This window comes from Pelophylax lessonae (assembly GCF_965119305.1).
Source record: "Pelophylax lessonae genome assembly, chromosome: 6".
NCBI classification, from domain to species: domain Eukaryota; kingdom Metazoa; phylum Chordata; class Amphibia; order Anura; family Ranidae; genus Pelophylax; species Pelophylax lessonae.
In genome coordinates this window covers 240,474,948-240,488,647 of record NC_138773.1, presented here as the reverse complement: position 1 = coordinate 240,488,647, position 13,700 = coordinate 240,474,948, and the positions used below count along the sequence as shown (strand labels likewise).

General features: G+C 38.2%; 1 protein-coding gene across 1 annotated transcript in view; it reads right to left on the bottom strand.

Annotated features, from left to right (window-relative positions):
* LOC309558726 (titin-like) overlaps positions 1-13,700 on the bottom strand; it is a 320,308-nt gene that overhangs the window by 23,955 nt on the left and 282,653 nt on the right. Inside the window, exons 252-271 of the mRNA XM_082261775.1 lie at positions 13,299-13,595; positions 12,212-12,799; positions 11,819-12,121; positions 11,290-11,586; positions 10,731-11,018; positions 10,339-10,638; positions 9,948-10,250; positions 9,546-9,851; positions 7,693-9,459; positions 7,315-7,608; positions 6,756-7,043; positions 6,306-6,605; positions 4,158-6,224; positions 3,750-4,052; positions 2,750-3,055; positions 2,369-2,659; positions 1,974-2,273; positions 1,559-1,864; positions 479-784; positions 113-394 (exon numbers count right to left, since the gene is read on the bottom strand). Coding sequence (XP_082117901.1) covers positions 113-394; positions 479-784; positions 1,559-1,864; positions 1,974-2,273; positions 2,369-2,659; positions 2,750-3,055; positions 3,750-4,052; positions 4,158-6,224; positions 6,306-6,605; positions 6,756-7,043; positions 7,315-7,608; positions 7,693-9,459; positions 9,546-9,851; positions 9,948-10,250; positions 10,339-10,638; positions 10,731-11,018; positions 11,290-11,586; positions 11,819-12,121; positions 12,212-12,799; positions 13,299-13,595 — 9,492 coding nt within the window. The remainder of the gene's footprint in view (positions 1-112; positions 395-478; positions 785-1,558; positions 1,865-1,973; positions 2,274-2,368; positions 2,660-2,749; positions 3,056-3,749; positions 4,053-4,157; positions 6,225-6,305; positions 6,606-6,755; positions 7,044-7,314; positions 7,609-7,692; positions 9,460-9,545; positions 9,852-9,947; positions 10,251-10,338; positions 10,639-10,730; positions 11,019-11,289; positions 11,587-11,818; positions 12,122-12,211; positions 12,800-13,298; positions 13,596-13,700) is intronic.

Genomic DNA, 13,700 nt, shown 5'->3' with positions numbered 1-13,700 from the left:
GTAAGCACAAGTTTACATTTTTGAGAACTGTAAGACATTTACACATGACACAGCTAGTCAGAAGAAACATATTCTTTGCTTGGATATGAACTAAATAATATTTGTATCTTACCATAAACTTTAACAACAACTGTTGCAGATTTTTTGCCAGACTGGTTAACTGCCTCAATGACATATTTGCCAGCGTCATATCGGTTTACTTTTTCAACCACAAGTAGAGTATAGCTGTCTGTAATATCAATCATGGCTCGGCTGGCTAGGTCAACACCTTCCTTTCTCCATGTGACAACGGGAGATGGTCTTCCAGAATAAGATACCATGAGACGCAATGAGCCACCTGCCCTGACTGTAACAATCTTCTTAAGGTCATCAGCAAGTTCCAGGTCAGGAGTTTCTAACAAAAAAATAAGGCAGCAATTAATGGAGGTCACCACACTATAATGATCACAAAGTTGATCGTATATAAATGTGTACATACCTATTCTTTCAATTGGTTCAATTTCAGCAGATGATTCACTGAAGTCACTTGTGCCATTTGCATTGGAAGCAGCAACTCTGAACTTGTATTTATGACTTGTCTTTAGACCTGTTAGTGTGAACTCTGGATTTCTAAGTAAGGCAGTTGTATGTGGTCTATACCACTGCTCAGTGCCTTCTTCTTGTACCTCAAGAACATAGCCTAAAATATCAGCACCTCCATCATACAAAGGCTTAGACCATGCCAAGCTGATGCTGGTTTTTGTGGTGTCCACGACTCTTGGAACAGATGGGGCTGCTGGGACATCTGGAAAGAAAGTGAAATCCAATTTAAATATACCTAAGTAAAAATATACCTTTATAACGATCAATGAACTGGTCTATCGAGGGCTGGTCTTGGACAGGGATATTTGCCTAAATAAATAACTTTTTGAGCTTTAATTCTTATCTGTATTTTTTTACAAAAATATAAATTTCTGTCAGGTTTTTATTTTTACTCCCTGGGGAGATTTTGCCTCATTTCCTCCCCTGTTATCTGTGAAAATGAGCAGGAAGTAACAGATAGCAATAAAAAAAAAAATGAAAAGTTCCAACCCTTCCTCACTCTACTAAAATGTGTTTGTGCTTTTGTCTGTGCCCTGTTGGAGAGATTTCTCATCATTTTCTTTCCTCTAACAGTTTGCAGTCATATTTAGTACCAGTGTCAAGCAGACATCCATCATGTTTATTAAGGTGAGATTTCAACTTCAAATTCTATATGTGTTTTTATGTGTATTAAAGAAAACCTGTACTGAGCAAAATGCTAGTTGCCCTAATGCCATGTTCATCCAATAACATCCAAACATCCTAAGTCACTGATTTGAGATAAGCGTGCCAATGGTGTGTTCAGACTTCACTCTGACTTTGTCTGCTGCATGCTATCATTTTCAGGAGGTCAGCAATTACAGCTATTATATTTCTCTCTATACTGTTTTTTTTAAACATTTTCTGGAATCATTAGCAAGTGTTTTATTTTCCATTCTTGTGCTAAAAATATTTTTGTGGAGAATGTAAACAAGTATATAGATAAATTAAATCTTACATGAAGGTTCTTTGCACAGGATGTATGGAGAGGAATCGCTAGGTTCGCTGTTTCCAGCAGCATTTACTGCACTGACACGGAATTGGTATTCACTTCCTTCGAGTAAGTTAGTAACTTTCAGACGTGTGTCGTAAATTGTATAGTCTTTGTTGACTCTTGTCCATCTCACACTCTTTTTCTCTCGCTTATCAACAATGTAAGTGCTGATTTCACTGCCACCATCTGATTCTGGTTTGAGCCACTGAATTATTATGTGGTCCTTTCCAACACCAACAGCCTCTGGTGCACCAGGTGGTGATGGGATTGCTGTTTCAAAAAAAAGAATATTAAATAATTTGTAAATTCTAATGTGGAAAAAAAAGCCATGTGTGTATTTTTTTTTTTTTTTTTTTACAGTGTTCCTGCTTCTACTTACTGAATGAATTTCTTGCAATAATGGGTTCAGACTCCAGCGGGGCGCCTGGTCCATATTTGTTTACTGCTCTTACACGGAATATATACTCGTTGTTCTTTATCAGTCTTGTCACATTGCATGACAGTGTCTGGCATTCAGGTTCCACAATTACCCAGTTGAGACGGCTAGTCTCACGTCTTTCCACAATGTAGTGGGTGATCTCGGCACCACCATCTTCTTGTGGTGGATTCCAAGCAAGTGTGCATTTTTCATCTGTTACTCTACTGATAGTAATCTTTCCTGCACATGCACCTGGAGAGTCTAAACAGAAGAACATGAACAAATGTTAATAAAATGATTTCTATTATGGTGACTCAGATACATACTACATTAGGAAATTCTGTAATTCTACTTACCAAGTACTTTGACAAGAACAGAAACTGATTTTGTTCCACTTGCATTCTTAACTGTCAAAGTATATTTGCCAGTATCACTTCTGTCACAGAACTTAACAATTGCTAGAGCACGTTTGCTGGTGTATTGTAGGTTGATCTTCTCACAGAGCTCAAGTTCCTTATCTCCCTTTGACCAGAAGACCTTTGGTTCAGGTTTGCCACCAATAGATGCATCAAGTACAAGATCAGAGCCAGCTCTTACAGTAACAATATCTCCTTGAAGTTTGCTGTCAAGTTCAGCTTTGGGTGGTGCTAAAAGTAAAATTTAAAATGATTGTTAATAGCATAAGGATATGCACTTGGACCATTGCCAATGTTGTATATTAAAATCTGTATACTTACAGTATTCATCTTTGCAAGTTACAGCACCTGTAGACTGTGATGGGGCACTTATTACACCAGAGGCATTCTTAGCAAGTGCACGGAATTCATAAACCTCTCCTTCACTTAAAGCTGTGACAGTGAAGTTATTTTCTGAAATTGTGGTGTAGTTGCATTTAAGCCAGCGACCATCTCCAGTTTCATTGAAAGGCTTGCGTTCTACAATATAGCCAACAACTTTGCTGCCGCCATCATAAAGTGGAGCAGTCCAGCTCAGTGAAACCGAGGATCTTGTAACATCTGTCACTTCTGGTTTTCCAGGTGGATCTGTAAATTAAAGTAAAAAAACGTTTATATTGCAGAAGAACCAAATGATGGTGTGAAGAATGTTGGTAACATGGAAAAATATGCAGAACAGTAGTCCACTGATATTTATTCTTTATATTTTAAGAGAACACCAAAGTAATGAACTCCAAGCCTGATATCCTGAAAGAGTAGTTGTTTAAACCCAATATATAACCTATTGGTAATAAAAGCAAATGCATGATATGTTTTTGTCCAATCAATGTTCCACAAATTCAGCTTTATTCAATAAAAACTAGGGCATAAAGGAACCTACAGTAATCGAGATCAAAACAGTAAAAAAAAAAAAAAAAAAAAAAAAAATGTATATGTATATACAGTATATAATAAAAATTTACCAAGTAAAGCTGAGTTCAAGGACATTTTATATGGAGTGTAATTTTATCATAGTGCTACAAAGTTGTGGCTTTACAAGCAAGTTCTGCTACAAAGTGCCCTGTGTGAGATGTTGGATTTTCAATGTGGAACAGGAAACGTGCCCAATAGCCAATTTGTCTACTTTCTTTGTCTCTGTGGGAATTCTATTATGGAGGCCACACATTCTTTTTAACTTGAAGTATTCTGATATACCTATTGGGCATTGGTAAACTGTCAAAGAAAGGATTGTTGTTTTTCTGAAATTTCAATAGGGTTAGGTTTGTGGCTAGTGTTAACTTACCAACAGGATTTTGTGCCATAACAGGTCTTGAAGCTTCACTGGCTTTGCTAATGCCAGCAGCATTCAGGGCATAGACTCTGAACTGGTACTCCAGACCTTCAACCAATGATGTGACTTTGTAGTTACAGTCATAGCATGGGATTTTGTTATCTTTTACCCACAGGATGGTATTACGCTCTTTCTTTTCAATCCAGTACCCTGTAACTTTGCTTCCACCATCATGGTATGGTTCTTCCCATTTAATGCCCATGGCATTGGCAGACACAGAGTATACTTCTGGTCTTGTTGGTGGACTTGGTGGTACTAATAAAAGAAAAGAGTGATGTGACATTTTTGATTATTCTGATATTCAAGTAAACAGAAAAATTAAGACAATGTTACAGGTAAGTAGATCAAACATTTTCTTACCAAAAGGATGTTCAGCAACAATAGGAGTGGATTCAAGAGACTTGCTGACACCAAATCTGTTTTCTGCACTGACACGGAAAGTGTATTCCATGTATTTTGTGAGGTGGGTAACTTTAATCTGTGTGCGTTTTACACTGGAGTTAACAAGTTGCCATGCTGTTGTACCAGATTCCCTCTTTTCAACAATGTAATTTGTGATTTCAGTTCCACCATCATCTTCAGGTTCAGCCCAGGTCAGTACACATGACTCAGCAGATACAGAAGATACCTCAATAGGACCTGTGACAGCACCTGGTCTTCCAATCACGATTACTGTGACAGTGAATGTTTTAACACCAGCTGTATTTTCAAGTGTCAAGTAATATTTACCAGAGTCACCTCTCATGCTGTCTTTAACAGTCAAAGTGGTTCTATCCTTTGTTGTCTTTATGGTTACTCTGTCTGTTTCTTTGAGTCTCATTTCTTCCAGTTTCCATGTTACCTTTGGTACTGGACGCCCACTAATTGGAATATCAATTGTGAAATTGCTTCCTGCTTTGCACGTAATCAGCTGTCTGGTGATGCCACTAAGATCAGCTGTAGGCTCAATCTGAGGCTCCTTGATAATAACAGATGAGAAGGCTTCTCTAGGCTCACTATAACCAGCATCATTCTTTGCACGAACACGGAACTCGTATTCAGTATTTTCTGTGAGGTTATCAATGGTCAGAGTTAAATGTTTTGTTTCCCCTGCTTCAATCCAGCGGTCAGATCCCTTTTGTTTCATGTCAATCAGGTAGGAAGATATACGACTTCCGCCATCATGTTCAGGTTTTAGCCAAGCCAGTGTTACTGAAGATTTGCTAGTATCTACAATGTCTAATCTCTTTGGGGGTGCTGGTTCTTCAGTGGCTACAATAGGCTCTGGTGTTTCATAAGGCTCACCAACACCATATTCATTTTCAGCAGAAACACGGAAATAGTATGGCTGACCTTCTAATAGATCTGAAACCTTAATAATCTGTCGAGAGCATTTCTCACTAACTACTTGCCAGCTGCGTCGGCTAGCTTCTCTTCTTTCCACTACATAATGGTGAATACGTGCACCTCCATCATTGACTGGAGCATCCCACAATAATGTAATAGATCCTCTTGTGACATCTTTGAATGTAATAGGGCCTGGTGGACCAGGGGAATCCAGCACTTTAACAGTAAATGTAATAGACTTGCTTCCACTGTTATTTTCCACAGTGAAAGTGTATTTTCCTGCATCATATCTGTTACAGTCCTCCACGGTCAAGGTGCTAAATGAATCTGTAGTATGAATATCAGCTCTCACACTAAGGTCAGAGTCTGGTTTTGTCCAAATTGCAGTTGGTGTAGGTCTTCCTTTGAAAGCAATGAAGAGACGGATACTTGCACCAGCCCTAACAATATGGGTCTGCTTGAAGTTGGCATCAATATCAATTTCTGGGGAAGTCAATCTATCTGAAGTTTGTACTGTAGCAGGTACTTCACAGCTGTCCCCTTTTCCTACTCCATTAACTGCGGAGACTCTGAATTTGTAATTTTCACCAGCCTCAAGGTCAACAACTGTGTATTTTGTGGCCACCACAGCCTCAGCATTGACTTTATGCCATTCACCAAGATCAGCCTTGCACATTTCAATGATGTATCCAATGATCTCTACACCACCATCATATGCAGGTTTGGTCCATTCCAAGCTCACTGATGTCTTTGTGGTATCACTTACTTTAACAATGCTGGGTGCACTAGGTGGATTCACAGGCTCTTTGCATTTAAATAATCTAGACACTCCACTTGGCTCACTAAATCCTGCATTATTTTCAGCTATTGCACGGAATTCATATTCATTTCCTTCAACCAGGCCGGTTACTCTGTATCTGGTCTCGGTGATGGGCTTCTTACTGGACACTTTAACCCAGCGCAGACTCTTTTTCTCTCTCCTTTCTAAGATATAATGATTGATTTCATTGCCACCATCAGATTTTGGTCTTGCCCATGTTACAGTAATGCTGTCACCAGTGACATGAGTAGCATCTGGCACTCCAGGTGCATCAGGAACAGCTGTTGAAAAAGCAAGCAAGTAATGAATTATAATGGCCATGTAAAATGATTTATTCAGAAATAAAATAATAGCTTACTTACTGTATTGTATTTGTGCAATAACTGGATCTGAGTCAAGAGGTTTGCCAACACCAAACTTATTTGCTGCAGAAATGCGGAATTGATATTCATTGCCCTTAATCAATTTTGTAACAGTGTATGAGCAGGCTTCACACTGGTCAGTAACTTGAGCCCAGGACAATCTGCTTGTCTCACGTTTTTCAATAACATAATGAGTTATAACAGCACAGCCATCATTGGCAGGTGTATCCCACCATAAGGTCATCTTTTCACCACTGATGTTGCTGAATCTTATAGGCCCACCTATAGGTCCAGGTGTGTCTGTGTAAAAAGACATTCAGAAATATAATTAAAAGTTTTGAATTTCTTCTCTGATTGTTTGATTTTAAATGTGTGTTAAAGCTGGTAACAGGCATCCTTGTATATGGTAAATGACATGTTCATCTTGTAGACTATGGATTTTCATCTTACCTTGCACCCTTATTGTCATGTCAGCCTTCTTGGTTCCTGATGCATTCTTGGCCTCTACAGAGTATACACCGCGATGGTCACGTGTTGCATCTCTGACAAAGATTGTGCTGTATCCAATTCCAGTGTTTATTTCAACTCCGAGTTTCTTTTCAATCTCTTTTCCATCTTTAAACCAAGCAACCTGAGGCACTGGACGTCCTTTAATCAAAGCTTTAACTCGGATACTTTCTCCAGCCTTAACAGTAAGTCCTTCAAAATGCTCAGGACCAAACTCAATAGTTGGAGCAACTGTGGAAAAAGCAATATAATGTAACATTACAGTACTTAGAAAATTGCTTTGAAAAACACATCAAGTATCATGGTAGACAACTGAGTAACTGAAAAAAAAAAAAATCAAGCGCTTGACTTTTCTATCGTTTACTTTGCTTTTTAAAACATATCTTAGATTGATTAGTTTAGAAGAAGAATCATACCATTCTGTTTATTAAGCTAGATATGTATTATTTGCTTATTTTAAGAGTCTTAAAAGAACTAGTGATAAAAATGGTAAAATGCTTACTGCTTTCATCTCTGGTCATAATGTACCCAGAGGACTGTGAAGGTGGGCTAATTGTACCAACAGCATTTCTTGCGATGATTCTAAATTCAAACCGATCTCCTGGACTTAGACCAGTCACTGTGTACTGGCATTCTGAAACATCTATAAAGTTGCATCTAAGCCAGCGATCATTGCCCTGGCGCTTCTCAATACTGTAGGCCACAATCTTGCTGCCTCCATCACGCAGTGGTGGAGTCCATTTGAGAGTAACTGTTTCTCTAGTGACATCAATATAGTCAGGTGTTCCAGGTGGATCTAAAAACACAAAAAGGCAATTAATTTTGCAAAGTCATATTTTCCATCTGTTCAAACATTAATCAATTGGTCAGCATTACTTACCAACAGGAGATACAGCCAAAGTGAATTTGCTTGGTTCACTTACTGGGCTAAGGCCTGCAGTATTTTCTGCCAATACACGGAACTGGTAATCCAAACCTTCAATCAGTCCTGTAATCCTGTATTCCCTGTTAGATATAGGTGTAGTATTAACCCGCTGCCAGAGTATGCTGTTTCTTTCTTTCTTTTCAACATGGAAGCCAGTTATTTCAGAGCCACCATCATATACTGGTGCATCCCAGGTGATAGACATTCCATCGCTTGTAATGTTGTAAACAACTGGCTTTCCTGGAGGGCCTGGTGGTCTAAATTGATGTTTGGCAATAACATCAGCAGAGTTTAGTGGTGGGCTTACACCATATCTGTTTTCAGCACGCACTCTTAACTGGTACTCTATTCCTTTAACAAGATTTGGGATCTTGAAAGTTGTCCTGGCAACACTGGAACAAACCATTTTCCAGTTGGTCTGAGAAGTTTCACGTTTCTCAATGCTGTATGATGTAATTTCTCCTCCTCCATCATCATCTGGGACATCCCATGATATAATCACACTGTCAGCTCTTATCTCATCAAATCTTATAGGTCCCTTTGGTTTAGAAGGAGGACCAAGTGTTATCACTGTGATTACATATGACTTACGAGCAACACCATTATCAAGGATTAAAGTGTACTTGCCACCGTTTTCTTTCTTAACATTCTTGATGCTAAGACTAAGTTTAGCTTCAGTTTTCTTAAATCTGACTTGTTCACTTTCCTTAAGAGGAATATTGTCCTTTAACCAAGATATAGTTGGCCTAGGTTTACCCTTGTATGGTAGCTCAATATGTACATTGTGCCCAATGCGTACAGTAATTTGTCCTCCAAGTATTTCAGATATGTCAGCTTCAGGTGTAATAACGTAATCTTTAACTGTTATAGGCCCAATAATAACACCATCGCTGAGGCCTTTCTCATTCTTGGCTGAAACTCTGAATTCCATAACTGAAAGCTCCTTCAGTTTAGTCACCTGAAACTCACATGCTTTGCTGATTCCTGCATGTGACCATTCTTTCTCATCCTTCAGTTTGCTTTCCACTACATATTCACTAACAAGGCTGCCACCATCATATTCTGGTTTGCTCCAAACAAGAGTAACAGATGTTTTAGTGGAATCTTTCATTGTTAGATCTCTTATTGGTCCTGGAATTTCAGATGCTTTCACTGCCTCTGTTGTTTCACACGGTTCTCCTGTACCATTTTCATTTTCTGCAAGAACTCTGAAGAAATAGGCTGTTTTCTCTGACAAATTAGTTATCTTGAATGATGTATGAGAACATTTTGTTGTGACCGCTGCCCAGGCTCTCTTAGTGGCATCTCTCTTTTCAATTACATAGTTAGTGACTTCAGCTCCACCATTTATGAGTGGGGGTTCCCATACTAGTGTAACTGTGCCACGTGCAACGTTCTTTACTTGTAGCTTTTGACACGCTGCTGGGGTGTCAAGCACCTTTACTGTAACAAATGTAGATTTAGGTTGCCCAACACCATTTTCTATTGTCAGAACATACTTGCCAGTGTCATGACGGGTAACTTGAGGTATATCAACTAATGTTGAAGATTCTGTGTTCTGAATATTGTATCTTGGGTCATTACCAATGTTCTTCTCTCCCTTTCTCCATGTTACAGTTGGTGTAGGTCTTCCTTTGAAGGGAATCATTAACTGAACATCTTCACCAGCCTTTGCCACAATGGAAGTCCTCAATGCAACGTCAAGATCAATCTCAGGCTCCTCTGTAAGCACAAATAAAGAAAACATTAGCATAATAAAACAAACATAATTGTTTTACTAAAATCCACAACACTGAAGCTTTGCATACCAAGTATGTCCTTTGCCTGGGTAGGTTCAGTCATCTCGATAGGCTCTCCTTTTCCTGCAGCATTTACAGCAGATACTCTAAAATAGTAGTCCACACCAGGTTTAAGAAGAGAAACAACATATTCAGTAGTTCTGACTTCTCCTTTAGCACTAACGACAGCCCATTCTTCACTCTCTCCTTCCCTAACTTCCACAACGTAGCTTGTGATTGGACTACCACCGTCATAGACAGGCTTAGTCCAGCTAAGAGTGATTGATGATTTGGTACTATCCACAATCTTGAGTTTTGTTGCTTGTCCAGGTTTGTCTTAAAAGAAAAACAGTAGTAGTAGTTAATTATTTAAAGTGATAAGTAAAAAAAAGTTCAGTAAAGATACTCATGTGAATAATAATAATGCCTTACCAATAGGATCAACTGCTTTGTAGAAATCAGATGCGTCTGAGAATGGACCTTGGCCAGCTGCATTAAAAGCACAGACACGGAATTGATATTCGCTGTCTTCTGTAAGTCCTGAGACTTTTTGCCTGGTGTCACGGATGGATTCCTTAATTACTTTGAACCATCTTAAGCTCTTCTTATCACGTTTTTCAAGGTAATATCCACTTATGTCACTTCCACCATCCACTGTAGGCCTGCTCCAGGTTACACTCATAGAATTCTTGGTAATTGTGGCAACCTCAGGAATACTTGGAGGACCAGGTGTCACTAAAAGATAAAACAGAATTATAAGTATTAACTCATTTAATCATACGAAACTCACATGACTATATAAAGTCTAATTTGTTTTACATACCGAATGCATTTCTTGCTATTATAGGTTCTGACTCCAGAGGATCACCAACTCCATATTTGTTCACACCTCTAACACGGAAGATGTATTCATTTCCTTTAATTAGTTTGGTGACAGTTATTAAACATGTTTCATGCTTTTCTGAGACTAATGACCACACTACTCTGCTTGTTTCACGCTTTTCTACAATGTAATGAGTTACTTTAGCTCCCCCATCATCAGCAGGTGGCTCCCATGAGAAGGTAATCTTTTCAGCTGTCACTTTGTTGAACTGAATAAGTCCAGTAGGTGGGCCAGGTTTGTCTATATAGACAGAACAAAATAAAAAAGATCAAAGAAAGAATTCAAGAGCACAGAAAACCCAAAAAAAAATGGTATAGAAAAAAAAAACTTACCAAGGATTTGCACTCTGATACTAGCTGTAGCAGAACCCATGGCATTCTTTAGTTTTAGCTCATAAAGTCCAGTGTTGACCCGAGAAGCATCCTTAATGAGGACCGATGAAAACTCACTGGTGCTTTCAGTAGATACTTGAGCATTAGTTTGTATTTCTTTTCCATTCTTAAACCATTCAATAGTAGGCAATGGCTTGCCAGAAATGCCAAGTTTCAGTTTTACAGCGACTCCAGCCTTAAATTTCACAACATCTGTGTACTCTGGTGGTACGTCTATTTGAGGTGCACCTATAAAACAATAATATTTATATATATATATATATATACAATATAATACCAGTGCAGTATATTGATCTGTACATCTATATATCAGTGGAGATTTTATATATATATATCTATATATATATATATATATATATATACACTGCATACTGTTCCTTACAGGTATGTCTTAGCTCAACAGTGAGATGGTGGTTAAAAATGATTCATAAATGGAGCATCTGAGAAATTCAGTTATAGCATCTGTATGCCAAAATGTTACAACTTAAAATTTCCTTACCATATGTATCAACACAAGTGATGGGTCCTGCAACATCTGATGGGTTACTTATGGAACCAACTGCATTCTTTGCAAAGACACGGAATTCATACTGATTGCTTTGAGTCAATCCAGATACACTAAACTGTGTCTCAATAACATTGGTGAAGCTGGCTTTGGTCCAACGACCATTTGGCAGATCACGTTTTTCCACAATGTATCCAGTGATTTTGCTGCCACCATCATATGCTGGTTTTTGCCACGCCAGGTTCACAGAAGCCTTTGTAATATCAGTTACACGGACATTTCTAGGAGGCTCTGTAAAGGAAAGACAAGAGTTAAAATCATATTTATTCTATGACATAAAGTAGGCAGCATGTTGTTATCATTGTTTAAATGAAATTCTGTTATTATTTAGTCAGGCCATTTAAAATAATCTGGATGCCACCGCAGTAGGCAATCTGTAAGTTAAAGTTACATAGCACTTCAAATCAACTGACATCATTTACAGAATACTGCCGTAAAAAAAAAACATATGCTAATAACTCACCACATGCATCAATTGCTAGTACAGGTTCTGATGGATGGCTGGCTTTTCCAATTCCAGCAGCATTTACAGCATATACTCTAAATTCATAGATAAGCCCAGCACTGATATTGGTGACCTTGAAGTGACTTGTGCGAATTATTGTCTTATTAGCTTTCTGCCACAAAATGCTGTTCCTGTCTTTCATTTCCAAGTGATACCCAATAACTGTATTGCCTCCATTAGAGACTGGCTCATGCCAACCCACAGTAATGCTCTCTCGGGTAACATTGCTGACCCATGGAGTAGATGGTGGCCCAGGTATGGCTGAAAAAGGAAACATAGTGTTAGTAGTGTATAGGGTAAAACAAAAATTAGAATTTAGAACTTACTATGTAGGTATTGATATAAACTTACTGTAAGGCAGTTTGACAGTTACACACTCAGAATCAATATGGTCACTGATGCCAAAACGATTTTCAGCCTTGATACGAAATTGGTATTCTTCTCCTTTGGTCAGTTTCATAACCTTAGTGACATTTCTGGCCACTGTAGAGGAAACTTCAGACCAAGCAGCAGTGCTTGTTTCTCTCTTCAGGACAATGTAGTTAGTAACCTGACTTCCACCATCATAGCCTGGAGGCTCCCACTGCAGTGTTACACTGTCTTCAGTGACATCACTGATGACTACAGGACCTATTGGTGGGCCTGGTCTGTCTAATACAACAATCTTGAGGGTGGCCTTAGTGGTTCCACTAGAGTTGGATGCTGTTAATTCATACGATCCAGCATCAGCAGCAACACTTTCTTTAAGGTTAATAATGATGCTTTCAGCTGTGGTTTCAGTATTGAACCGTAAAGTGGATTTCACAAGAAGACCATCCCTGGATAGTGTCACTTTAGGAAGAGGTCTACCAGAAATGGGAATGTCAACTTTAAGATTTGAACCTGCTCTGACATATACAGTGTTACTTGGATATCCTCTCATGTCTATTTCAGGTGATTCTGAAAAATAAAAGCATGATACTTATAATTAGACACATTTAGTGACACGTAAAATAGAATTATACCATGTACAGCTAAAGCATCTATCATATCTAGAGAGATTAGGTATGATAAATAGTAACAGATGCTCTGTCTTGATTTGTGAAAAATTTTATCTGTTTGGTTTGTGGTAGAATATAGTTACCTAATGGCAACTTAGTCTAAGTAAATAAATCATGTAAAAGACTTGTTCTATATAAGTGTACATTGAAGCTCTTATTCAATTGGTGGAATGTAAATTAGCACAATAATGGAGTACATAAAAGTCTCTTTGATAAAATGTGTAATACTAACATTCATATTATGTTTGATAGTCCCTGACTTAGGTTTGTTGAGAAGGGGGAATTTATTTTTAAATCTGAGTCCAGTTATGCATATTTTATTATATATACTGGAAAATCAGGAATATGAATAAATAAGAACAAATAATGATACAAATACCACTGTAATAAATACTCACCAAGCTTTTCTTTAACAGTTACAGGTAGAAGAAGCTCTTTAGGATCACTCAGACCAGCCTGATTTTCTGCAAAAACTCTGAAGAAGTAGTCAACATTTTCTTTGAGGCCACGAATATCATGGTGAGTTGTCTTGACCACGGCACATTTGACCCATTTTTGTTGTCCTTTCTCTAGAGCTTCAACCAGATAACCCAGGATTCTGCTTCCTCCATCATGTTCTGGTTTTGACCAAGCCAGTGACACACTGTCCTTTGTAACATTGGTTACTCCAAGTTTTTCTGGTGGACTGGGTCTCTCTGTTGAGGCATGAAGGATAGCATTTATTTAGTTTCCCTACTGATCATTGCTTTTAAACTACAGTGATTTATTTTGATTTATTTTTAATCACACATGTAATACTA